This window comes from Perca fluviatilis, chromosome 1 (genome assembly GCF_010015445.1).
Source record: "Perca fluviatilis chromosome 1, GENO_Pfluv_1.0, whole genome shotgun sequence".
In the NCBI taxonomy this organism is placed as follows: Eukaryota; Metazoa; Chordata; class Actinopteri; order Perciformes; family Percidae; genus Perca; species Perca fluviatilis.
Window position 1 is genome coordinate 30,439,999 of NC_053112.1, and position 25,999 is coordinate 30,465,997.

The window sequence follows — 25,999 nt, forward strand, 5'->3', positions numbered from 1 at the left end:
AATGTGTGACGTGCACCAACACCAAAATAAATTCCTTGCATGTGTGAAAAAAAAAAAAAAAGTACTTGCCAATAAAACCCTTTCTGATTCTGATAGCTAGGAGTTTTCCTTCTTGACCCTCATTCTCCTGGGGTTTACGCTGCCCTGGATCTGACCAGCTGTAGTGTAATTATGGAAATAACCAAGTCATCTTCAAGCTATTCCTAAAGTCAACAAGGAGTCTACTTTACTGTTTTTGCTCTAGATTCAATTCAAAGAATTAAAAAGAAATACACAGGGTTGCAACTGTTACGTTTGGATGTATGCAGTACCATTATCATGGGGCTGGCAGCAAGATGCACATCTAGAGGATTTCAGGTACAGTCAGAGTTGAAGGCAGCAAACAGGGTTGAGAACCTTTATTTCAGGTTGTTTGTACTTTGTGAGCATCCTTCCAAACGGTCTCTTAAGCTGGCGTACGTGAAGGGGGAAGTTTGGCTGAAAAAGAGCCCATGGTGTTGAGTGCTGCGTGGATGCGGAAGTGTAGCCTTGACTCCATTTGGTAGTCTTTGTAGTTCATCCTACAAATAAGATCACTTATCAGCTCTTTGTGTAACATGATGGCAGTATAGAATTTCCCTTTGTTGGGCAGCCATATTTCATGAAGGCATTTTGGGAAATGCCGCCTTGACTATGAAGGAAGACATCCAGAAGCAGGCTCCTTTTTTTTTTTTTTTTAGATAAATAAAAATGTGGAACTAAATGTAACCCAGGATGGACTAAAAATACTTACTTGACATTTTCAATCACTGTGATGGCTGTGTTGATGTCACCTTTCTGCTTGTGCAACAGGCCCAGCTCATACATGGTGAATGGCACCAGGTAGTTGTCATGCTTGATAGCTTTTTCACTGCAAAAAAATATTAAATCAAAGTCACTTCAGTGGGTCTATTTAGTAGTGTTCAAAAAACATTGACCGTGGCCAAATTTAATTACAGTTGTGCAGTGACTGCAAGTCTCCATGTCACAGAGGTAGGATCTATGTATATTATGCACGATTTTCTTCAAGACTAGGTATGTATGGATGTGTAAATATGTAAAGACAGCTAATGCAATTCACATCACATGTAGCAGTGTGTTAAAAAAGTGACTAGTCATCACATTTGTAGTTTTGGTTTCATCCATCAGGCAACAGTGTGTGCACACTCACTGTCATTTTATGAATTTAAAGAGCACAACTATAAAGATTACGGAGTCTGTTCAGATGCAAACTGTAGACCGAGGGAGGGTAGTGGAGGAGGATGGAGCATTAATAAAAACTATTTTGACAAAATAAACTGGACAGACTTTTAAAGTGGAACTAAAAGACTTTTGTGTAGAAATTATCGAATGTGAAACAAATTAAATTCAGCCAGTGTCATAGATATAAAAAAATAAATAAAAAATCAACAGTTGAAGATCAGAAATAATATTACAGGTCAATGTGTTGTGTACAATTTCTCACTTTGTTTCAGTTTATTTGCAACCAGAGTTTTCTGAGAAAGTGTGTTGCACTGGCATTAAGATTTCCTCACCTGGAAATGACATGATTGAAGCAGAGCTCAGCCTGGAGCAGATGCCCCAGCTGTCTTAAACACAGGCCCTTTAGCAGCTGAACTACACACTGGTCATCCAGCTGATACTCTGATGGGTCTACATATGAGATAAAATGCAGTTAGTTTCACATGGGTGTGAGGGAAAAACAAAAAACACATTAGTCAATGTGCTTTAAAGTTCTGCTCTAACTTGGATCATCTTTGAGCAGCTCTTCTGCTTCCTCCAAGGTGGTCAAGATGTTTGTAGTCAATTCGGGTCTTTTGCCAACGACTGTGAAACCATTCCATACGTACATCATCTCCTGTGGGGAAAAATATGGTTGTTATAAAGCCAGTATGGATTTTTCAATGTTGAGCCATTAAAAGTAAGAGTGCACACACATATCCTCACCAAAGCAGGCACGACTAGTTTCACAGGGTTAGAAGAAGAGTATCGCTTCGCCTTGTTTGCGGCAAACTTCTCTGTTGGAATAGACTTCCCAGCAATCCTCAGTCTGAGACCATCCACCTGCCTACAGACAAAACCACATTTCGCAGTTACTGTATCATGATTACAGAACTTTCAGAGTGAGTTGTGTGCACAAATAATGGTTCTCTTAGCAAACCTGAATAACTCCACCATATTTTCTCCCAGTTTGGTCACTTCTTCCTCTGGTAGCATGCTCAAGATGGCGGCTTTCTGGAATGTATAGGTGGCCTGCAAGAGAAGAGCAATCAGCTCGTCATAAGGAATGTAAATACATGAGCAGTTTTACATCAGGGCGAAAAGGTTATATTTGTTACCTGCGACCACTTGCTCTCTTTGCAGAGCAGTTCAGCGTATCGATACGCCTCCCTCCAATTTTGTTCAAAGGAGTAGGCCCACATCAGCTCCCAGTAACACAGGTGGTGAATCTGACGCCACTCCTGCTGTGTGGCGATACATGCCAGGAACTTCTCCTGGGCCTGCGGAGAAACCCAGACTTATGCGTTCAGGTTTTTTTTCTACCACTACATCAGCTGCATTTTAAAAACATTGAGCTACTTTAGACAAATGCTGTTAGACCAGCTATTACAAGTACTCACAAATGAGAAGTTTCCTTTGAGCAAAGCAATTCTTGCAATGTAGAAAAGAATGAGCGCTCCCTGTGGACAAGATACAAACACATTCATTAAAAATAATTCCCTGAGGAGGGGGGCCAGAAAATAGTGTAGATCTACCATTAGTTCGAATCAGCAACAACAACAAAAACGCTCACATTCGGGAACTTTTCAATGTAGGGCTCCAGCAGAGCTTCAGCCTCAGTGAGGTTACCTTCACCAGTACCTGAGGGAAGAACATGAGCAGAATTTTCTGACCATTACAAATCCTAATATAATGATAAAAAAGGTGTTTATCTACAAATAAATGAATGAGGGATTTAAATTTCTGGAAGAAAGTTACCCAGAATCACTGTAATGTAGAGATGAAACATCAGCAGAGTCAGGGTGCTGAGGATGGAGCGCAGGCTGTTGCTGGCTGCTCCTTTTCTCAACTCTGACAGACCCATTTCCTGTAAGATAATTACAATGATTCTTTGTTTTGACATAAAAATCTTTGCTATAGAAACACTAATAGTATATTATGAGTCTTACTGAAAAAAAAAAAAAAAAACCTACCCTGTCTCCTGAGAAGCCCAAAAACTCCATCAGTCTGAGGACTTTGGATGGGAGCAGAGAAAGCATCTGATAAACAAAGTAGGTTAGGGTAAAGTAATTATGACACAACTAAACAGCAAAACTTTGTTCATTCAGACATTTCAGTAGCCTTTATTTTTCACAGTCTACAGCAACATGAGTGCAAAAACACAATGTTCTATAGTATGGCTACAATGTTTTCTCTTGCTCTCACCAGATTAAATGATCCAATGCCCATGTTGACACCGCCCCTAAAATGAATGTGTGTGCTCTTCTGTTTTTCCATATCATTTGTGACACTGGCCAATGCCTGGCAATCCCTGATTGGGGAGACATTTCATTTAAAAATATACATAAATATCATAATGTTTCCTTTATTCCTTTTCTCGTTTTACAGTATATCCCCTACAAAAACACCTATTTAAGCTTCTTACTTGTAAATCTGATAACTGTTTCGGATACTCATCCCTCCCTTGATGAAGCCGATTATACTCTCATCCAGGAATGTCAGCATTGCTTTCTGCAGCAGAACTTCAGCATAGCATAGCTCTGCATGCATTTCCTCTGTGACAGAAATTAAACGAGACATGCTGGGTGAAAAAAAATAATTTCAGAGCTACAAATATATTGTTAAAAAAAAACAATCCACATTGGGATTTTTTAATACGGGCTGCACCAAACTGCATTTACCCATATTGTCATTGTGAACAAGTTGAAACGCCGGCATAACTGTAACCACACTTTGACACACTGCGACTCATATTGGATCAATGGCATTAATCCAGATGTTGACTGATTCTGGTAATTTCTGATTAAATGGGCCATTGCTTAATTTGATATGCAAAATGTCTTTGAGTTTCCTGTTTGTCAACATAAGAGATCATGTCATACAGCATCAAGTATGTACAGTATATTTTTACGACCTGCCTGACTAACTTGTTTCCTCCTCCAGGAGCCTGCAGTCAGGGAGAGATTGTTACCCTAATTTAATGTCAGCGCCCCTCTCTTACACCTAGGCTCCACACCCTCCAAGCTTGGGTTTCGCATTTTTTCCCCACCCACTACCAATGCAAATATTCTCCACACCCCATGTTCACCTTGTGTATAAAAATTGTTCATTTCTTTCTTTCTTTCTTTTTTTTCGGGGGCTTTTCCCTTTATTTCACAGTGACCGTGGATAGACAGGAAAGGTGGGAGAGAGATGGGGGGATGACACACAGCCAAGGGCCGCAGGTTGGACCCGAACCCGGGCCGCTGCAAAGGACTCAGCCCACATGGGGCGCACTCTCTTACTGGGTTAGCTAGAGGTCGCCCCGTATTATTTATTTATTTCTAATAAAACACTTAATTGGCACTTTAATTCCTCTCCTTATGGATCCACAGAGTCTCGAAGCTTATGTTAAATGGACTGTTCTAGTTAACGACCACTCAAAGCGCTTTACAGGCACCATTCAACACACACACACACACACACACACACACACACACACACACACACACACACACACACACACACACACACACACACACACACACACACACACACACACACACACACACACTTACATGGTGGATCGAACCACCCACCTTCCAATTGGTAGATGACCACTCTACTTGCTAAGCCTCAGCCTTATCACTTACCTTCTGTCAGGTTGTCAGCTGGTTGTCTAAACCATAGGCTTGTTAAAGTCTCCACTATTCCAGTTTTCTTCCGAAATCTAAGGAACACAAAGTATAAGGTAACAATTTAATAATTTATTTTAATAGTAATTTTCTTTACTCAGGAACGTACCACGTATGTTGTCCCCAATATTAAAGCGGGAACTTAAATCCTAAACTGTTATGAAACCGTTCAGCCATACCTTTGGCATGTCTGCAGTGATTCTCTCAGTGATGCCATGGCGGCATCCATGTCCTTCGGGTCAAAGGTCATGCCTGCCTGCATCACCAAGATGCTGCTGTAGCCCATTGCGTGGTACATGCTCTGACTCTTCCTGAAGGGGACAAATGCTGTGAAATAACCCTGTAGCACTAAGCATCCACCCTTCAAGTAAATTGTATTTTTATAGTGTTAAACACATAATTTAAACATGAAAATATCTGTCAATATACACTGTGTGTATATACGGTCATATTCACCTATACCTCAGATGTAAGCAACCTGTTATATTAATATTTCCTAATTTATTCCAGCACCATTTGCACTTTAGCATTGCCCTATTGTATTACGGTTTACAATCCTCATAGAGCGGTTTGTTTACATGGGTGTACTCTATGTATGCACGTATGTGTATGCCCTTTTTTATATACAAACTTATATCTGTACATAGTATCAAAAGGTTTGTTTAACTTGTGTTTAGCCGTAGGTCTTCTGTCTATGTACTTTGACAGCAACAAAAAGCCAGGGTCAAATTCTCTGTATGTATTCACACTTACTGGGACATTTAAGCTGATTCTAATATTGATTATTAGAGTGTGGTGGACTTACCAGGGTTTTAAGATAGCCAAAGCATCAGAAAACCGGTTGTTTAGAAACAAACCGAGGGCGGTCGAGCAATCCTTCAGTGCAGCCTCTAAATCCATTTCAGGGGATCTAAATGACAGATAGGCAAATCAGTTTAGGCTTCTACATCCCAACAGACATAGTGACATCAAGACATGAATAAGGATTTGGGAGCACAGGGAGTGTCAAAGCCAGGAAGCAAGTGGCACTCTGGACAACTTCAGGCTTTACTTCTTCAAAGCTTTGTATCAAACGTCTCTTTATTAAAGCATACGATTTAACATACAATTCATACAAACTTTTTTATAACTAATTCAAAAAGTCAAATAAAAAGTAAAAACTGGTGGTACAACATTAAAACAAGGCAAAGCAAAACAAGACAAGTAACAATACAAAAACCATGGCAAGAACATCACCAGGCTGACCACGATCCCCCACACTATCCCAACCCCCTATCCGCCCGTCTAACCCCTCCCCATGTACTTCTTCAAAGCTTTGTGAGATGTGATGTCAAATTTACAGCAATGTAAGCATGTTGGGTGTGTCAAACAAGAGGGTATGTACAGTTAGAAGAATGAATAAGTAGTAAAGTACCAGTAAGATATATGTACTGCCCTCTTGTGTGTGTGTAGTACATTACAAGATGTTATGACATGTTGACATCCCTTTTCCAATGATATTTCCATAAGATTCTCTGTGATTCCCATATGCCTACCTTTTATTTGCATTACACTGTGTTCCAAATAATTATGCAAATAATATTTTACACTGATTCCTAAATAGCCAATCACTGAAACACATGCACACATTCCTGTAAAACCCTATAAAATAAAAGCATGATATCACTTACATTGAATCCTCAGTGATTTGGTTTAGGTCCACCTGAAATAGGGAAAAAAAAAAGGAAAATCTTATTTTAAGTTTTTATAGTGCAACTGAATTCCTGTGATGTTTAAACTGTGTGTGCCTGACAAAACTGGTAGGCTACTTAATTTAGCGTATTTTATTAATTTAAAAGAGAAGTCGGACCTCTGATGCATTAAAGGAATAACAACATTCTTATCTTATCTTATCAACAACGACTCTTATCTTGGAGCTCCCTCTATTATTTTACACATGACTGAACAATTAAAATGAAGACAGAAACAGCTTTAGAAATTGATTAAAAAATAAAATTTGTTGGAAAACTATCTATGGTCATCAAACACCTGTAGAGAAGCTGCAGTAAAACATAACCTACCTGTTGTAGTGAATTGTCGTTTTTAGTCTCCATTTGATGTCGGAATTTGAGTCAGATTAAAAAAGACTACGCTTAACGTTGCAAAGAGACTTGACGTCTTTCTTTTCCTATGTAGGGAAAACGATCTCTTCACTTGAAGACACATTGGTAATTTGGCCATTCGCGATATTTATAAGGTCAGGATTCGGTGCCGCCCACAAATCTATTGGTCCATGTCAAACGACATCATTGTGCAACTGATTCAAAAAGATAATTCATCCTCTGCAGCTGACAGTCCCTGCAATTTACGAGCAACCTTTACAAACTGGTGCATGTGTAGCCCACGAGGGTACATGCAGTAGGCTATATGGTCAAGAGCACACAGCTAATTTATTAAACTGGGTCTATGAAGTTATGATCAATAGCCTAAATGTTGTAGCCGATCTTTTTAGCCTACAGCAATGTGAAAATTCTCCATTACAAGTAAAAGTGCCTACTTAAGTCCAGAAATATCATCAGCAAAATGTAGGCCACTTAAAGTATCAAAAGTAAAAGTAGGCCTATTAAACACAATATATCAGATTGTTAATAATGATGCAACAAAGAGAAGGTAGAATTCTTTTTTTAGCTGATTTATTTAGAAGTTTAGTCCACTGATTAGGGGCTATGCCCCCATCCAAAGGATCACACAATAAATCTGGGGAGTCAATGGGTAGGCCAACTGGGCTCTAACTAGACACCTTTTATGTATGGAGTTACAAGCCAAAAAAGTTTGCAACCATTGGTTTAATCAGTGCATTGTAGGCTGTTTTATCATTTTGTTATCTGTTTTTGTAGAATAATTAGTAATTATAGCTGTCAGGCAAATGTACGGGAGTAAAACAATATTTCCCGCTGATGTGTAGAAGTAAAAGAATAAAGTAACATACAATGATAATAGTCAAAGTTCCTCAAAACTGTACTTAAGTACAATACTTGAGAGTAAACGTAGTTACAAACAAGGGAGAGGAGAGGCAGAGGAGGCAAAGGTGTCATCATCACAAATTACCATATGTCCTCTATGTCCCCTTAAGATGCTCCATGTCCAGTCAATAGTGGTGTAACTCCACTCTGACAGCACAAGGGATGTTTTGATGTAGTTTTGGTTACTATTTCTGGTTATCTGCATGCAAGTGATCTCCCTGCCTAACTCTTTATTTCTGGTGGTTTGGTCATTTCCACACTCTGAAGCATCTGACGTTTTTACTCTTAACGCACGTCATAAAAAGGACCTGAAGGGGATTAAACATTAGATTAAAAAAAGTTTTGCACATGCTAATGAAAGACCTTTACTTGATTGGTCAAAGATGAAAGCAAATACAGAAATTCCAGTAGGCTATTAGTCAGCCTACATCACTGTGGAATAAGTAATTTTGTCATTTGACTCATATGTTTTAATGCAGTTTCAGACAAAGGGATCCCCGCTAAACATTGATAACAGACATATCTTTAAACGTGCAGTTGGTCTTGTGATAAGGTCCAGAATTTTTGGACCGGGATAAATGATAACCTACTGTATGTCGGATTGCAGGGACCCAGGTTACATTCAGCCTAATATGAATTGTTCCAGAAGATGGGTCACTCCTAATGGATAAGCACATAAGAAGCTGGGTTCAGAATAGTTTAATGATAGCCAGACAACATATTTTAAGGAGATGGAAGAATGAAGGGGTCCCGTCAATCCAGGAGTGGGAGATGTCTAGGGTAAAATGTCATATTAAACGGTTTGCCAGGTTGGATGTCTAAACTAGAAAACGGGGAAAGTACTTTCTGGAGGCCTATATCAAATATATTTTAATTGTAATTGTTTGCTGCTCTTTCGTAAGGCAATACAGAAGTACATTTTGTAAAATTAGGAGGAAATATGCACAAATAAATGTATAAAAAATTCTTTAAAAATGAACAAATCTGGAGATATTTATGCATAACCTGTCCTCTGGTGTTTTGAGGTTTTTGTTTTGAAGCCTCTACAATGCCCTTTTGCCACTTGTCGTAAAAACTACATTACCCATGATCCTCAACGCCGTGATGTAGTCATTCGGGAAAACATGGCGGCGTCGAAGCCCTCAACAGACCCGAACACAAACGTCCCAGATTATGAATACACTGATGTTAACACTCACATATTTCATATCGGCACTTTCAGAAACGAGTGGCTGAACAGACTGAAGCCGAGTAACTACTCCTATCAGCAGGAGGACGAGGACACGTTTGATGCTAACTTTGCTAAAGAGATGGGGATCAGTGCGGAGACGATGACTGACCTCAAGTCCATCTGCAGGTAACGTTAACGGAACGTTAGTCACTCCAACGTAGCAAAGTTAGCTAACGTTTAGCGACACGTTTTCAAACAGCAAACACGAATTGTATCTCATGATAATGTTTCTACCAGCGGCTCTTTCCATTTTCTGTCTCCCTACATGTAACCAGGTTTATAAAACATCACGAAACATTACAGTTTATCAGAATCAATCAACTGTATTGGCAGTATAGTATCAGTGGTGGAAGAAGTAACGTTACTAAAGTAGCGCAGTGTTGAAATACTCTGTTACAAGTAAAATGTTTAGGGTTATTGTTATTATTTTCGCATTGAAATAGCTAATATATACAATCATTGTGCAGTGTGTATGTGACGACACAATGATACACCCCCTAGACATCAGGTGTGTAAGTAACAAAGTTAGGCACTGAATGACATTTTGGAACTTTACATTTTTAATTTTTTTTATTTCAGTTCCCTGCAAGTAAAGAAAATCACATATACTTCGCAAAAAATGCCAATGCAAATGCCAAAACCCTCTATGCCTTCTATGTATCTATGATTTATAGTATGACCGACATTGCATATTGCTTACTGTGCTTATAGTATATTGTAACAAAGGAAATATATAATAATAATAATATATATTTGTTTTAGTTTGTTAAAGGTTTCCTTTTGCCAGTATTTACCATGTTTGCAAAGTAGTTACATTACTTTTCATGTTTTCCTTTCAAGTCTTGATTCCCTCTGTTGCCATCCTGAAGACGAGCAGCCCGATACAGAAGTTGTTCCTCCAGACTCAACGCTGAGAACACTAGTGTAATTATACATTCCTCAATTGTTATAATTTATATTGCGTGTCGGCATGTACACAAATGAAATTCTCTGTGATTTGTTTTTAACAGACAAAGAAAAAAGAAACAAGATCACAGAGCTTCTCTAAAAATCAGCAAGAATAGACACGACCTGTACGCGGATGAACTGGTGAGTCCATTGGAGTACAATAGACGAATAGACTGGGGGGTCCAGACAACCGTTCTTATGTCTTAATATAATATACTCTCCTTGTAATTTCCAGGAGCGCTTAACTGTCGGTAGGAAACCAGAAGCAGTGACTGACATGGTCCCTGAAGGAGAAGTCATTCTAACCATTAACGTCTACTACCCCGCTGTTTATGAGAAAGTAAGCTTTCACCTTTCTCAGGTTGCCAGAATCTCTCCAAATATGACTATATATTATTCTCCATTGTACTGTACATTTTTCTTACACCCCCCCCCCCCCCTCAGTTTATCTACAGCAGACCCCACATAACTCTGCTGATGACGGGCTCCCACAGCTTGGCAGAGCTCAGGGATGCCATCTGCTGTGTCAGCGACTTGCAAGTGTGCGGAGAGTTCAGCAACACGCCGGACATTGCTCCAGACTTCATCAGCAAAGTGAGCACACGTACAGTTCATCTGAAATTACAAACAAGATCTGAACATGATGATTATTATTACGTGTCTCCTAATTTAAACAATGTTATATTAAAAAGTTATCTATTGTATGGTATTGATTCGGTCAATATTTGCGCACAAGACAAACTCATAAGACTTGGAGGCGATATTTTCATGTTTTTCTGTTTCAGGATCATTACAAGTCCGCTTTCTTTTTCTTCGAAGGAGTTTTCTATAACGACATGCGATACCCCGAGTGTCAGGACATCAGCATGTAAGTTTTACATGGAACATTTTTTTAATGTCTACATTATAACCACAATTTGTAGTAGCATAATCACATTTATAATCTCATTGAAACATTGTTTTTGAATTTATTCCTATTTTATGGTTTTTGGGGTAACCCTATGTGTAAGAAGAACGTGGCTTACTTTTTAAACTTTTCAATATAGTGAGTCTCGAACCTATGAACCCTCACCAAAATGTCTTACCAGGTGTTTAACTGCCAGTGTGCCATAACATACAATATCTATAGGCATATACTGTAAGGCAGCCCATGAGTTCTATAGACATTTAACAAAACTCTACAGTATGTTTTTAAATATCACTGTGGTGCTATTGTTAACACTGCAGCTTTTGCAGTCAGCTGCTGATGGCAGCACGGACCAGGACAGTTTGAGGGGATATTTATTGACTCCCTGTGATTCCTGTTTAGATGAAGATGTTACATCCACATTTACTAAAATAATGGGGGGGGGTATTGTGAATTATGAAAAGTAGACAGTATGATGTAACCCAGCCCAGTTGATTATCAGAGCAACGCTGTTTAAAATGTCAAAAGTTTATCAAATTACCTGATATTACCTGTTACCTTAAGGCCACTTTACTTGAATGATAAATGGCAATTTTGTGTTGAGGGTGAATGTATATATGAATGTAAGACGGGGAAAATAATGAAACATGGCTCTGTTTTCATAATATCATTAATGTTTTTTAATCAAATTAGCTTTAAAGCAACACTAGAGAACTTTTCCCGCTTCGGTCCCCCTGCAGGTTGGGAGCGGAATTGTCCGTTACATCACATTATGCACGTTTGCCAGACCGGGTAGCGGATCTGTAGTTCGAATGAACTGGACAATGTAATGTAATGGACAATTCAGCTTCCAACCTGTAGGGGGATCGAAGTGGGAAAAGTTCTCTAGTGTTGCTTTAAATGAATCAAATCACTTGATAATATGATTACTCTATTTTTCAAGTCACGTGCATTTTTACTGCTTTGTTATTAATAATTCATGTCATTTCCACCCCTCATTCCAGAAGCCGGAAGTTTAATGTACACCTTTAAAATGACCAGATACTGTGTCTTTAATGATCTCATGATGTCCCCTTTACGTCTTTATGATACAGGACTACCATTGAATGGGCAAAGGCCCACAAGTTCCCCCCCTACAGCCAGGCCAAGATGGAGGACACACGATTCATGGATCTGAAAGTGAAAGTGGGCTTCCCGTACCTCTACTGTCATCAGGGAGACTGCGAGCATCTCGTCATTATCACAGACGTCAGGTCAGTGCTGCTGGATGTTTTTTTTTGTTAGTGTCCCCTAGCAAAAATAACTATCATGTCATTTGTGGCTATTTTAAGGATTGCTTTACTACCCTTATTATTTTTTTTCTTTCTTTTTTGTTTTTAGATTCAAAAATATATGATTATTTTTCAGGTTCTTGTATTATTTAATATGTAGCCACACTAGCAGCATGGCTGCAGTCAGTTGGTCCACCACTTTTGGTCCGGACTGAAATGTCTTTCTCTCTCAGCTCGATCGGCCGTGCCGTGCTCTCAGCTCTGCCTCTACCAGCTCTTTATCTCTCTTTTTCTAGTATGAGTCGGAAAGCCAACAGCAAAGCCTAACTTTACACTTAATGTTGTCAAACAAAAGACAGATGTTCTCCCCTCGTCCTGAAATGGTCGGAAATCTATACTCGGATCCCTCCTCGTTTTACGAATGAAGCGGTCGGCGAGTTGAAGCAGCAGCGCTGTGTCTGTTTGACCAATCAGCGGCGGTCATCCCTGCAAACCCCACACCAAAGGTTCCTGTACTTTCAGAAAGTACAACCCCCTGAGCAGGTACTTTTTTTGGGGGGGGGAGTAAAATGTCCCCGGAATTTAATTTAGACCCTGGTCCCTGCAGTCGAAACACAAGAGCCTCTTTCCGACCAAGTAGTTACAGGAACGTAGTTATAGGAACAGTCCACTTTTAAACAGTTCTACTAACTACTCTCCCCCAAAACCGTTTTTTTTCCATTTGCATTTGCACTGGCCAAGTGGCCATAGGAACTGACCTTTTGTTACTATAACACAGCCATCTAACCACCACTATGCAGAAAAGGGAAAAGACCCTGCCTTGAAGTAGGAGCTGAAAGAGTTACAGGAACTGTGGCCAGAGGAACTTCAAAATCCCCAAATTGGTCCAATCGCAACAGGAGAAAAAAAGGCTTCTAGGAACATTATGTTCTAGGAACTGCAAAAATCCCTCTGGTCGGAAAGCGGCTAATGGGTTCCTCAAAAGGTCCCCCCCCCACCACCACCACCACCACCATCTAAACATGGACTCGTAGAAGTACTTGTTGTCAGGTTCATATATCAAGTACAAACATGCCACATTAAACTACCGAAGCAGCTGTCCAGGGTCATTTTATCTCGTTACAACTAATCATGAATGAGGTATTTGTTTTGAGTTAGAAACACATGCTGGTACGGTAAATGTCGTGATCAAACCCCTGATCATACCCTCTACCGAAACGAACTATACTACAACAATTAGATATGGTGGTTTGATTTACCGGCACATAGCATGCAACCTGATGCTCTCTGAATCTCAATCTGATTTGTTTCCATGAAAGCAGCTCTTAATATCATGAATGTGAGACAAATGTGTGTTCTCATCAGTCGCTCTTTAAGAAATGGGCCTGGTCCTTTATTTTTTTTCTTCGCTCTCTTTTGACTCGTACAGACTGTCCCATAAAGTGGACTGCCTGGACAAGAAGCTGTATCCACTTCTCACACACAAGCACAGGGTCATCACCCAGAAGTGTGCCGTCTGCCATGTCTTCATTGGAAGGTGTGTAAAAAAAATAAAAAGCATAAACAGCTTTGTTATTTGCATACTGTGAACTTTAACATCCCCAAATCTTTCCAGATGGTTTACTACCAACGACCAGTTTGCTCCGAGTGACCCGTGTCTCTTCTGTGACAAGTGCTTCCGGATGCTGCACTACGACACGCAAGGCAACAAGCTGGGAAACTTCCTGGCCTATCCCTTTGTGGACCCTGGTGCATTTAACTAATGCTTTTCTTTAGATCAGATCACTGATTCACTGCTGCATAATACAATTCAATGTTTCATAGTTCAGAGAGAAATGTTTTGATATTTGGGAAATGTATAATGTTTAAAAAGAAACTGTTTTGGACAATAATTATTTGATTTTACAGATGTTGTTTGAAATAAACGGTAACATTTACTGGAAAATGTGTTTTACTGAGCTGTGAATTTCTTGAGGTTCAAGTTTATTTGCACATTTTAATTTGTAAACCATTCATTAACAACTGAGATGTGACAGCAAACTCATCACTTCGGTGTTTAGAAAAGTACTCAAGTCATTATTACTAAGGGGTAAATCTTTAATCCAGCTCACCCTAAACACTTAGGTCTCAAATTCAACACATTTGGAACTCTGTAGTAATTGTAACATGACACAGCAATAAACCTGGTGGTAAAACGGACAAGTCTAGTAACATTTTGAAGAACTTCATCGATAGAGAATCTAAAGAATACTGAGTCCAGATCTTCGTGAGGAGCTTTTTACAACCACGATAGCCATGTTTGAGATGATTTCTGTGTAATCAATGTGAATATATGATGAAAGTAAAAAATAAAAAATAATTCTATGTACTACTTTATTATTGGATGCTTTAACAGGTCAGACAGGCACAAAAATACTCTTATTTACATCTACGTTAAAACCATAAAAAAAAAACATACACTTGAACTCTGGAATTTTCTTTGTGCATCTGAAGTCAATCTTTAAAATGTCAATGCAGCCAATATTATTAGACATGATAATGGCGCTTTCAACTACAATTAACCTCTACACTTCAAATAATATGTAAGTGAAGTTGAGATCAAACTGTTGATTCTGTGAATGTCAAAAACAACTTCAATGCATGTAAAATGATTATCAAAACTACTCCATTTGAAAAAAATGGGACCATATGGTACTAACCTCACCTCTGTGAGCATCTTGAAAGATCTACAAGTTCTTAGTCATTACTCAAATTCAACAGGTGTGACACAAGGTGTCGGAAAGGTAAAGATTTCACAAAGTAAAAAAATAAAATGTGTAGGCAGTCTCTCGGGAGTGGAGGGGTTTGATGTGCTGAAACCTTTAAGCAGCAACACTGACCGAAGCGGTCAGTAAATTGGAAACCCGTGATCATTATCAGTCATCAAAAGGAACTGGACAGGAGATCCCAGTTGGTCAGCGCAGTTTAGACAAAAGATTGTAGGAGTACAGCAGCAAATATTTTGTCTTTCCTTCAGGCATGTAGGATGCTCAAGTGGACTCTTCCTGAGCATTAGGGACACTACAGTCAAAGACAATAAAGAAATAAGTTAAGACAGTCTGGTGTAGCTGTTTCTTCTAAACAATCCAGATTCAAAAACTATTAAAACACATTAATGAGCCATATGGTTGCACTGGGTGACATGTTCCTTTCAGTGCAATGAGCATGGTTGCCAAGTCAATCCCACATACACTGTGTTCTGGAGCACCAAATGTGTAAAATGTTGTACCTGTGATTTTCTCCCACTGATGTGTCTTCGAGAAGCTTCTCTCTCTCCGTCTCCTGCCTCTTCTCTTCGGGGCTGATATCACCATTTGTCATCTTGTCTTTAGGCGGTACAGAGAAAGAGAGAGACAGACAGACTCAGTCAGACAGAACATCACTACACAACCTAAAACAGCACAGAGAGAACTCACAGGAGCATGTGATGGCACACGCCGAGCTCCAGACCTTACTGAAATGAACACGATTTTCCATCCATTTGGCATGCCTTGCTGTAGAAAGAGACCTCTCACAGAGACACTCATTTTAGTGGATAGTGCATAATACAGTACATCAACAGTGAGTCAATAGAGCGAGGATGTGGCTGCAGAACCTCCGATTACACTCAGCGTTTCTACTGAGAATGTTAACCACAGAGATCCTAAGATGATGATAGAAGAAACTTACCGAAAGCTTCAATGTCTCTGTTGTCTGGTTGGTTTTCATATTTGACTCCACTGGTCATACTTGATTTAACAATAACCAGCAGACATGCCTTATGACAAATCTATATCCTCTGACCGAGTCATCTCTCACTGTACTAACGTGCTGAAATACTACCAGCTTAAAACAAAGATTTCTACTTTTACTCTTCTGTACACTGACATTTTATATATGTCAGTTAAGACATTTTATGAATGTTTTATGCATGTGCACCTTGACCACCCGAATTTTCCTATTTTGGGATAATGAAGTTTACCTTGATATCAACATTTGTATACAACGATTATAATCATCATTATCATGAATAATGATAACCAGCTATTCTTAGCATGAATGTGTTATTACAATAATAATCCATAATTAATGGATAGGACAGCTAGACATGAAAGGGGAAGCGAGAGGGGGAAGACATGCAGGAAACTGTCACAGGTCGGACTCGAACCCTGGACCTTCTGAGTCGAGGCATACACCTCTACATATGTGCGCCTGCTCTACCAACTGAGCTAACCCGGCCATTTTATTCATGCAAAGCTTTTTCCTACGTGACACATGCCACTACATCGCTGAGGACTGGCGGTTAAATCGGCCATCCTACAAACAGAGCACGCCAGGCAGACACAAAGCTGACAACCTCACAGATGGATGCCGTGGAGATGGGCTCATACATAGGCTACACGCAGCGGACCGCTGTGGACTTGTGTCGGTCGCACGGACACGCAAGGACTTCCAGAAAAGAGGCTGCATGTGTCTATGACAATGCACGGACCATCGTGGCTGCGCGACCAGTACTACAAGTAGATATGGACATTACACATTAACACCGCGTAACGCCGACGTGCATTCAACCCGCGCTGGACTCGTTCATAATGAATCGGCCGTCACTCTGTGAGTAGAGAATCCAGTCTGCAGTGTAGTTCAGACACTTCACTGATAAACCACAGATTGGCTTTATGGTCAAAGATAGCTTTTGTATAATTAACTTCAAGCTCTGCCAGAGACACCTGCTTTTAAAAGTAACGTAAAAGTAACGAGTAAAGTAAAAAGTTACTTTCCATAAGGGGTAACTAAGTAAAGGATTACTTTTTTAAGAAGTAACGAGCAAACACTACTTTTTAAAAGTAACCTCCCCAACACTGCAGGCAACAGGCACTCACTTCAGTCACTCCAGACCTCCAGTGCTAATCAAGGAAAGCAAAAGCTTGAACTGCAGCTGTGTGACCTGTCCCTATATGCCCACATCATGGGGTCTGATCATGGAACACATCTAGGTAACGCCACTGAAAACACACATACAGAGATACTTGGGTGATCAAACTCTGTACATGGTCATCTCTGAATTTAAGCAAGAAATGTCCAGAACATCTGACAGCAATTCAGTTGTGATGTCATTATTTGTATATGATCAGAGGTATTATAAGTCTATCAAAGTTTGCCTACTGTAATTTATATACTATTCATGGAGAAAACTACTAATTATGTTTGTATACAAATGCCACATACAGCTGCCACTTTCTACTCTGTTGATAAACCTAAAAATCACTCAACAAATCCTATGTGTACACCAAGAATACTTGCCTGTTTGTAGGTGTTCCAGCCAACTGAAATAACTAACCTCCTGTCTACAGTATGACAGGGAGGGAGTAAGAAAACAACATCACAAGAAAAACCATCTAGAATACATTTTACCGGAGCTGTTTTCCTTGGATTGTTCCACTCTCTTGAGTGCTCCTTTCTTGGCCTCCTCGTGCTGCCGTTGTTCAGCTAAAGACTTGTTGAGCACCTGACTGAGCACACAGTCACCTTCTCCAACCAGAAACATACTCTTGAACTTGTTATACAACATGGTGGCTTTGTCCATGATGTCCTGGCTGGCTTTGAATCTGCGGATCTAGAAGACAGATTAAAAAAAAACAACAACACACATCTGTGCTTAGAAACCCACGCTGGTGTAGTTTGATTGCTCAATTTGAAGTTTGAAATGGATTTTGGACGAGTGAGTGTACCTTTTTCAGCGTGGCAATGAGTTCGCTGTGTTTCTGCAGGTGCTGGGTCGTCACTTGAAGGGCACCAATGTCGTCCAATGCCTCCAAGCACTTTTTCACATCCTGGTGAAGAGGGAGCCGTGGATAAAAGTGGCATGGAAGCAAGAAAAAAGAAAGAAAGAAAGAAAAAAAAAGAAGTGTAGGCATTTAGTAGTAAAGAAGAAAAAGCACAATGATCAACTTAACCATGGTGTATTTAAACAGCTCTTTGCATATCTGTCCTCCATTTAAGATAAACTTATCTGTCATTTTCCTCGAATCATGTTGGAAAGATGATGCATTATCCGAGCTTAAAGTGCCATTTCAAGCAAGGTGGACATTAAAGGATGAACCTGGTGAGCAGCAATATTGAGGTGCATAACAGCTTTCTCAAAAGACAAACACAACATTGTTTTGTTTATACTTTTAAAAAGGTCATGCTCAGACCTGAGCCCCAAATAATCTAAATTCTGCATGAACAAATTCAGCGGTGTATAAAGATGGGAGTCACAGGGTCATTCATCTTAGGATACGATCACAAAATGTTGGTCATAAAATGGTATACATGAAATATTGCAATAAAATCAAATCACAAAAAGTAAATAAAAAATAAAATACTTCTAAAGAGAAATAATATTTACATAAAAAAAGAATCCTTCTTATACCGTTTTCAGTTTCACATCATCAACTGAGATTCATACACTGTGCAGAGTATGAATGCTTTGTCTGTTCGTTTTACCCTTTATGCCCTAAACAAACATTCATTTTCAAATGCGTCTGTGGAGAAAGATGGAGTTGTATGAGATGTGTTGTGTTGTGTTGTTGACAGTCGGCAGTAGAACTTACCGGGTTGTCGATCTTTAGTGAAATCTTGATTTCACTGTGCAGTCTCTGGAGCTTCAAGTCAGTTGATATTTCTGTGGAATAGAAAACCTGATGGAAATGAGTTTTTAACAGAATTCAAGTGTGAATTTAAAAAAGGATTTCTGTTCTGAGATATGCAACAGTTTTTTTTAGGCTACAACTGCTACATGTGTGCAATCCTGTATCGCATAATAACAACAAAGCTTTAGCCTTTTCAACTGTTTTCATGGTTTTAGCTGCACTGACGACTATCATCTTAACGATATCTTCAATTTCATTGGCTTCAAATAGGAAGGTTTTAGGATTGCCTCATTCCCTAAACATGAGTCTTGAAAATAATGGTACTTGAATTCAACACTAATGGCATTCTAATATTTGAACTATAGTACTGCTCACCCTTTTTCTTGACTCCTGTCCTCTCCTCGTTTTTCTTCCCATCGTCTTTGTTCGGCCTGCAAGACAGAATGACCACACCACGTAAGAAATAGATCCATTCCTCTCCCAATGATACTGTTTACATCTTAAAAAGTGTCAACGTGAGTAGCTGATAATGAATTAACATTAAGTGTTATTCCATTTAATATTCAAGGTATTCCTGGAGTTAAAATACCTTCAATGTAACATTCTATGGTTATTCATTCTCAAATAGTAGCGTTTCTCTTCATATAATTGTAATTTAAATACTTTTGGATTGTTGGCTGTTGGTAAGACCAGAATAAACAACATAAGGACAAAGATTTTAGGCTCTGGTAACTTCTGATGGGCTAAATATGTATGCGTACTCTCTCAATTCATCTGCTTTCCGTCGCCGCACTTCTTTGTCCATTTCTGAGTTTTGGTGTTTCTTTCTGCCTTTGTTTTTCTGGGAATAAAAGAAAAATCAAAATCATGTGCATGAAAGCATCATGAGGACTGTTCACACAACTTTCTAATAAGGAGGTATCACGTTGGCCTGGACACCTGCCTCTTCATCGTCCGAGCCTGAGGAGCTGTCGTCCTTCTTCTTCTTCTTCTTGGCTTCAGGCTCCTTCCCCTCGGCTTCCTTTCCTTTGCTGTCCTCCTTCTTTCTCTTCTCCTCCTCTCCACTCTTGGACTTGTCCTCTTGTGCCCTCTTTCTCTTTCTGTCCGACTCAGCAGTGTCCCTAAATTTGAGGTAAATGGTCTGTTAAGAGGCTAAGGATTGGGGGTCAGCTCTCTATAGTTCCAGTTTGACTTTAACCTGTGATCATAATTAAAGAATATTAGCATTATTTCTTCATTGCAGGAACAGATCATTCAGAATATGTAACACAGGTGCATGTGGTGTACAAGAAACACAGACTTGTGGGAGAATTTTGCATTGTGTGTGTGTGTGTGTTCATTCCCATGTGGTTACATTTCACTTCCTGAGCCTTGCTGGTCCTGCTGTTGCTGGAGCAAAAGTAATTTTTCACTTTTGGGCTTCCTGCCTCTTCGTTTAGGCCCCTCTGCACCTGGTCACACAGACACACAGACACACAGACACACACACACACACACACACACACACACACACACACACACACACACACACACACACACACACACACACACACACACACACACACACACACACACAGACACACACACACACACACATCATAAATCCAGTTTATGCAAAATGAGAGCTGAATGCTAAATTAAGTATTGGTACAGTGCCAATATCCTACAATTCCACAGTGCAATATGTTTGTCACTGTGATAAATGTATTCTTTGTAACTGTTGTATATGCATACAGTACTAGGGGTGGCCTCACGATACTTATTTCACAATACGATTTCAAATTATGTCCCAAAAGGAAAACTTTGTCAACATCTGTTTTATCTAAAAAGATACATTTCTCCATTTGTTCATCTCACTTCAATTTTATTGCTGCAAAATGGGATTGTCAAGCAGACTATGCTGTATCGATTCCCCCCCCCCCATATACAGTACCATTCAAAAGTTTGGACACGCTTTCTCATGGGAAAGTGTGTCCAAACTTTTGACTGGTACTGTATATCCATCTATCCATTATCTGTACCCGTCATTCTATATAACATGCGTTTTGAATGAGCTGAAACCTTCTAAGATTAGGCATCTTCTTAAGAGCACAAAGCAATTAAACAGCATTACGAGTAGCATCATCACAGGGACCACCGCTCACCCGAGGGACTAACAGGACTGACAGGGGCATCGTGTTTGTCAGTCTCCTGCTCAGCATCACTCTGGAAAAAAGAAAAGAAAAAGATAACATACCATCTTATAAAATACTTGCCACCAAGCATTTATTTATATATAGATTGTATACTCACTCACCTTTTTCTTTCTTCCTCTCTTGGGTTTCGGAACATCTGCGGAGTCTCTCCGTGTCGAGCCCTAAAATGCGACACCTGTTGTTAATTTTTAATTCAGTGTACGTTCCAGACTTTTAACGGTCTTTGCAGTTTTTAGTATAACTGCAACATTTTCTAAAATAAAAGCCAGGTATACACATCAAGTGGACAGCTTAGCATACAGGCAGTCCTTCTTGGGTGATTTGATCCATTTCTTTTGACCCTCCGCTTAACAAGAACAGGTTAAATTTATGGATCAATATCACCATCTAGTGTATAGCTGTGATACAACACACTCAAGTATTAAATGTGCCAGTTTTATTAACAGTAGCTCTGTCCAAATTCCAAACATACTAATATTTAGGTAAAATCTAAGTATACTTAAATCAGCATACTTAACTTTTTTATACTAACACAAAAAGAAAATCTGGAATGTTATTAAAATTAAAGTATACTTTTTTGTGTTTTCCAAGATCATTGTACATTAATGTATATAGTAAGGAATTGGGACATAGATATGACTTGGAAAAAAACAGCAGGAGAAATGTCAAAATAAAAAATTTAAAAAGAGTCCATCTCATCCTGAGTAAAAGAGATTAACAACTCACCTTTCTCCGAACCACGCAGAAAGCCATGCAAAAATGAAATATAATCAACAAAATGCAAACAGTAGTTTTGTGAATATGTGGACAGGGAAAGGCAGGAAATGGAAAGACATAACACAAGCTGTCAGGGTAGTCTCAGAGAGGTAAAACAGAGGAAAAGAAAACACACGTAACAATTATTTTTGTTATCGCCACACAGAGTTTATGTCCCAAACTTTATCTTACATATATATATTACTTTAAAGTGGCAACACAGGGACTGTTTTCTCAAATAATCAGTTATCACCTCACTGGCATTAACACAGAAGACCCAGACCTAATCAAAACACCAAGCACCAATGTTTGTGGCCGCTGACAAGAACTCTGAGTCAAACAGAAACAAACCACCAGTTGAAAAACCACCAAGTGTCACATGCTTTCCCGTGGGGAGGGGGTGAGGCGACCTGCGCCGTTTTATAGGAAGCCAGCATGCAAAGTACGTACATCCTGGTTCTGAGGACCCTGCTCACAGATCAGAGACCCTTCCTCCTCCTCCTCCTCATCCTCCTCCTCCAACTCCTTCAACTCCTCCAATTCCTCCAACTCCTCATTCACATTCTCCTGCTCAGCCTCACTTCCTGGAACCTGAATGCACCCAAGACACAGCATAGGACGCAGTGTGGTGGGGTAAACGAGTCTTGAAAGGGAGAAAAGTTAGCGACCATCCTTCTGTTCCACACGCTACTCTTAGCGTACAAGCCTTTTAATCTATTAATACAAAAATGATACTATTAATTCAGTAAGCTATGGCATGCATTGATATGCAATTCAGTATGAAGCAGACACACATTAGAGAACGATCAGAGGAAAAACAGCAAAAGAAGAAAGAAGCTGACAACACAGGAACAAACCAGTCCAGTAGCATGTCAATGCAGTGAAGCGACTGTGTATATATTAACTGCTGAATGACAAATTTGAAGAGCAAAAACTTACTTTGGGTTGTATCCCCTTGTCATCTGCTTCCTCTTCTCCCTCTGGGCTGCTGTCCAAATCCTTTTCGGTGAAAGATTCAGGGGCAACCGGCTTTAAACAAACAAAGCAAATGTATTAAATAAAACAAATGAGCTAAAACACAACTAGGATGCTCCGAACCAGCTATTTTTGTTTACCCCAACTTCTCTCAGACAGCTGAAAACTAAGAAAAATATAAAAAACACTTTGGTGGCCAACACATTGTAGGTTTAGATAACCAGGGGAAACCTCTGGGTTACAAAATGAGGACAAAATGAAACACAAACAAGTGCACTCACAATAAAACTGTCAATCAGGATCTGAGGTACAGTCAATTCAAGCCAAAGGAAAACGTCTGGAGGATTAACACTGAAAAATGTCTTTGGCGGAGACAGAGAGGAGCAAGATGTACCTTGGGTGCAGTGAGCTCAACTTTTGGGTTGTTCTCAATTTCCCACAATCCTTCGTTGAAGCCTTTCCTCTTGTTGGGTTTGGCATATTTCTCTTTGTTGGGCTGGTACGGAAAGATATCTTTTGGGCCAAGAAATGCGCTGTTTGAAAGAAGATAATCCAGAATGTCTGTGTATTTAATACTTTCTGAACTATTAAAAATGTAGTGTTTACTGTGAGGTGGAGCAGCAGCACACAGACAAAGCCTCCAGGTAACTCTATTCAGCCACTCATCAAATATTTATGTATTTAAAGAAACACTTTCAAAAGAGTGACAGTTCAATAAACAAAATTGGATGAAAGAGATACATAAATGCAGCCATTTACCATTTAAAATATATTACATGTTGTGAACTCACTGTATGTGAGTGCATACAATCTAAAAACTCTAAAACATGAAAAGTTACACTTTTAATTAATAAAATAAATGTTTTCAATAACCACTGTAGTCCACTGTAGAACACTGAAATGTTCACATGTAAGGTCGGTATCTTGTGCAAACTTTCTCTTGGGCAACTCAAATTTAATACATAATTTACTTTCCTACTTTTCCCCATCTTTTTTTCTTTTTTCAATGGCAATACATGTTTCTGTATCAGTTTTACCTGACCTTACCTAAAAATACATTGAAGTATGCCTTCATTTCCTGCAATGCTTTCTATTGTTCTGGCCACTCATACTAAGCGAAACATGAAATGCTACTTCATCTAAGTAAAAGTGTAAGCCAATCATACTAAAGGAAATAACAAAGATCATTAACGGTTGGTTACTAACGTTTCATGGGTGCCAAAAAAGAAGATGGGTAACTTGATATTGGATGGCTTCACAGCACCGTCTGGGACTTCATCAATCTGGTCAGAAAATTAGAAAAAATATTATATTTACTACAATGTGTGCTTAGTTAGTTAGTTTGTGCTTTATGTCTGTGGGGTGGATGTGGGTTTGCACATGCATTTTAATGTGAAGCACGTTGAGTTTTAATTGTAATAACATATTCTATAATTTGCCATACTTACTCTTGCAGGCCAGTGTGGATAGCCCTTCATCTTGGCAAAGATCAGATCACCAGGTTTCCAATCTCGAGTCATGCTGAACGTATTCCCAAGCTGGAAAAAGGAGGACAAAATTAAATGAATACACACCTTAACATATTTGCTGCTATGCAACTCAATTAATCTAATACTGAGGTGCATCTACTCAGGCATGTAAAACGTGTATACATCTATTCAGTGCCCCTCCCTCTAACCACCACCAACATCCTCTGGAGTCCGTAGTTCATCAAACATGACAGTCATGTTAAGTCTCAGAGAAATAGTTCCGTATCACACACATACACTGACTATACTCAAGCTAATATCACTGACACTTGGCGAGCCCTAAAAGCTCAACGCAGTTAACAAGCGTGAACAAGATGTAACGTTAAGCAGAGAGCAGAATGCCTTGTCAACAAACTAGCATGCTAGCTAGCTTGTAGCTGTTAATGCTACCGAAACTACAAAATTCCCACCACTGACCTCTAGTTTCAGCAAACGTATATAAGAAATATATGTTTAGTATTTCAGTAAAGACTTGTTGCAGCACAAATTCTTACCAGAAACCACAACGCTCCTTTTCCTCACAGTCAGATGCACGTTTTCCGCTCCCGCGCAGGACGTCGACAGACTGTACCATTACAAGGCAGGACGGGGGGGGGGATTTATTTTATTTACTTGTCGTTATCTGTGTTTATTTTTAAGGAGGAGAACCAAACGCCTTAAGATACTTTACTAAAATGCTTAATGCTTGTGAAGTTATATTGTGAGTCACAATTACGCCAAATGGGATTTTACGTGTGCGAGTATTTGTGAAAGTAACCGTGATGAGCATCTCGACACTGTCAAGATCGTCTACATGTATTTGGGTTGACGGACGTCTTAGAAAAAAGTGGGCGTCAACATCCAAGCATGCGCTATCACACCAACGTTTACAAATAGATACAGCCTAAACTAAAAAACTTATTAGACGTTAAAAAAATAAAATAGATACAGCCACCCTAAACGTCATTGTCATAGAAACTACTTGAGGCAAACCTACAATGACTTTCATTCTCTTTTAGTGATATGTCCAATATCGGATGTTCTTGGTACCTGAAAATAGGATCAGAGTGGGAGCTCTGCAGCTGGTCCTCTCTGCTGCTTGGTACTGATGCTGAGGCTGCACGGTCCAGCCTAAATAACAACATGTAGGTTTATCCCTGGCCCACAGCTAATGTAGGGCTGTCTGGATTTATTTTCAGCAACATAAAGAACATGGCTCACATCCCTGTCGAAGAAATTGATTTTCTTTGATCACTTTTTTTCACTTTAATCTAAAATCTCAAAACTAAATTAATTATGTAATCTATGTATAAGTGTGTTTTAATAATTAGCATACACTTTCTGTAAAATGGATGGACACCTTTATGAACAAAATAGGGGCACCTTTGGACTCCAATTGGTTGGTATTAAGTGACCTCTAGTGGCCTAACACATGAAGTGAAGCAAAGCAAAAGTGCTGGATTGGTGTTCAGTTTTTGGTGTTTGGTATTTGCTCCATAAAGTAAGGAGCATATGCCTTAAAATAGCAGGCCCATGTTATGCTTTGCCTGGATGTTGTTTAATTGTAAAAGCCATTGATATGGAATTTAGTGTGAATGCTCATTAAAACTCATTTAAACTTATTTAACTATGATTTTACTCCA

The 25,999-nt window shown here is 39.4% G+C and overlaps 3 protein-coding genes across 7 annotated transcripts; 1 reads left to right on the plus strand and 2 right to left on the minus strand.

Moving 5' to 3' along the window:
- Window positions 1–383: 383 nt before the first annotated feature.
- LOC120569182 (tetratricopeptide repeat protein 39B-like) lies at window positions 384–7,101 on the minus strand. Its single transcript, XM_039817036.1, has 18 exons — window positions 6,974–7,101; window positions 6,584–6,615; window positions 5,719–5,823; window positions 5,093–5,224; window positions 4,872–4,948; window positions 3,665–3,794; window positions 3,445–3,550; window positions 3,213–3,278; window positions 2,998–3,106; window positions 2,813–2,880; window positions 2,640–2,699; window positions 2,358–2,519; window positions 2,180–2,271; window positions 1,966–2,086; window positions 1,765–1,876; window positions 1,554–1,671; window positions 773–889; window positions 384–560 (listed from the first exon to the last, which is right to left on the minus strand). The coding sequence occupies exons 1-18, from the start codon at window positions 7,004–7,006 to the stop codon at window positions 446–448; spliced, it is 1,755 nt and encodes a 584-aa protein (XP_039672970.1). The 5' UTR covers window positions 7,007–7,101; the 3' UTR covers window positions 384–445.
- Window positions 7,102–9,026: 1,925 nt separating this feature from the next.
- snapc3 (small nuclear RNA activating complex, polypeptide 3) lies at window positions 9,027–14,221 on the plus strand. Of its 2 annotated transcripts, none has more exons than XR_005639662.1 (9): window positions 9,027–9,272; window positions 9,987–10,070; window positions 10,157–10,235; window positions 10,330–10,434; window positions 10,539–10,688; window positions 10,880–10,962; window positions 12,096–12,254; window positions 12,628–12,815; window positions 13,702–13,803. XR_005639662.1 is itself a non-coding variant. In XM_039805144.1 (9 exons), exons 1-9 carry the CDS (start codon window positions 9,040–9,042, stop codon window positions 14,033–14,035), a joined length of 1,149 nt encoding a protein of 382 aa, XP_039661078.1. In that variant the 5' UTR covers window positions 9,027–9,039; the 3' UTR covers window positions 14,036–14,221. The 2 variants fall into 2 exon arrangements, 1 of the variants encoding a protein (XP_039661078.1); XM_039805144.1 differs by lacking the exon at window positions 12,628–12,815 and adding an exon at window positions 13,888–14,221 and having other exon boundaries at window positions 13,702–13,809.
- A 130-nt stretch (window positions 14,222–14,351) lies between these two features.
- On the minus strand, window positions 14,352–24,964 carry psip1a (PC4 and SFRS1 interacting protein 1a). 4 transcript variants are annotated; one of them, XM_039805124.1, is made up of 17 exons: window positions 24,872–24,964; window positions 24,297–24,386; window positions 24,055–24,131; window positions 23,243–23,381; window positions 22,813–22,902; window positions 22,324–22,464; window positions 21,219–21,278; window positions 21,067–21,127; window positions 20,277–20,367; window positions 19,866–20,043; window positions 19,684–19,763; window positions 19,298–19,353; window positions 18,884–18,954; window positions 18,020–18,121; window positions 17,703–17,904; window positions 15,541–15,637; window positions 14,352–15,332 (listed from the first exon to the last, which is right to left on the minus strand). In XM_039805124.1, the coding sequence occupies exons 2-17, from the start codon at window positions 24,366–24,368 to the stop codon at window positions 15,302–15,304; spliced, it is 1,548 nt and encodes a 515-aa protein (XP_039661058.1). In that variant the 5' UTR covers window positions 24,369–24,386; window positions 24,872–24,964; the 3' UTR covers window positions 14,352–15,301. The 4 variants fall into 4 exon arrangements, with proteins under 4 accessions (XP_039661058.1, XP_039661043.1, XP_039661050.1 ...); XM_039805109.1 differs by having other exon boundaries at window positions 20,277–20,373; XM_039805116.1 differs by lacking the exon at window positions 24,872–24,964 and adding an exon at window positions 24,795–24,819 and having other exon boundaries at window positions 20,277–20,373.
- Between the last annotated feature and the right edge of the window lie 1,035 nt (window positions 24,965–25,999).

Bases quoted from the DNA above. Each gene is read 5' to 3' on its own strand.
- LOC120569182 (XM_039817036.1), bottom strand. From the start codon at position 7,006: ATGGAGACTAAAAACGACAATTCACTACAACAG. The intron at 2,881-2,997 runs GTAACTTTCTTC...TTCTTCCCTCAG, and splicing joins CTACATTACAGTGATTCTGG to GTACTGGTGAAGGTAACCTC. The intron at 1,877-1,965 runs GTGAGGATATGT...TTTTCCCCACAG, and splicing joins AACTAGTCGTGCCTGCTTTG to GAGATGATGTACGTATGGAA.
- snapc3 (XM_039805144.1), top strand. From the start codon at position 9,040: ATGGCGGCGTCGAAGCCCTCAACAGACCCGAACACAAACGTCCCAGAT. The intron at 10,071-10,156 runs GTAATTATACAT...TGTTTTTAACAG, and splicing joins TCAACGCTGAGAACACTAGT to ACAAAGAAAAAAGAAACAAG. The intron at 10,236-10,329 runs GTGAGTCCATTG...TGTAATTTCCAG, and splicing joins ACCTGTACGCGGATGAACTG to GAGCGCTTAACTGTCGGTAG.
- psip1a (XM_039805109.1), bottom strand. From the start codon at position 24,368: ATGACTCGAGATTGGAAACCTGGTGATCTGATCTTTGCCAAGATGAAG. The intron at 17,905-18,019 runs GTACACTCACTC...TCTGTCTTCTAG, and splicing joins TCATTGCCACGCTGAAAAAG to ATCCGCAGATTCAAAGCCAG. The intron at 15,333-15,540 runs GTACAACATTTT...CTTTGACTGTAG, and splicing joins TCAGTGGGAGAAAATCACAG to TGTCCCTAATGCTCAGGAAG.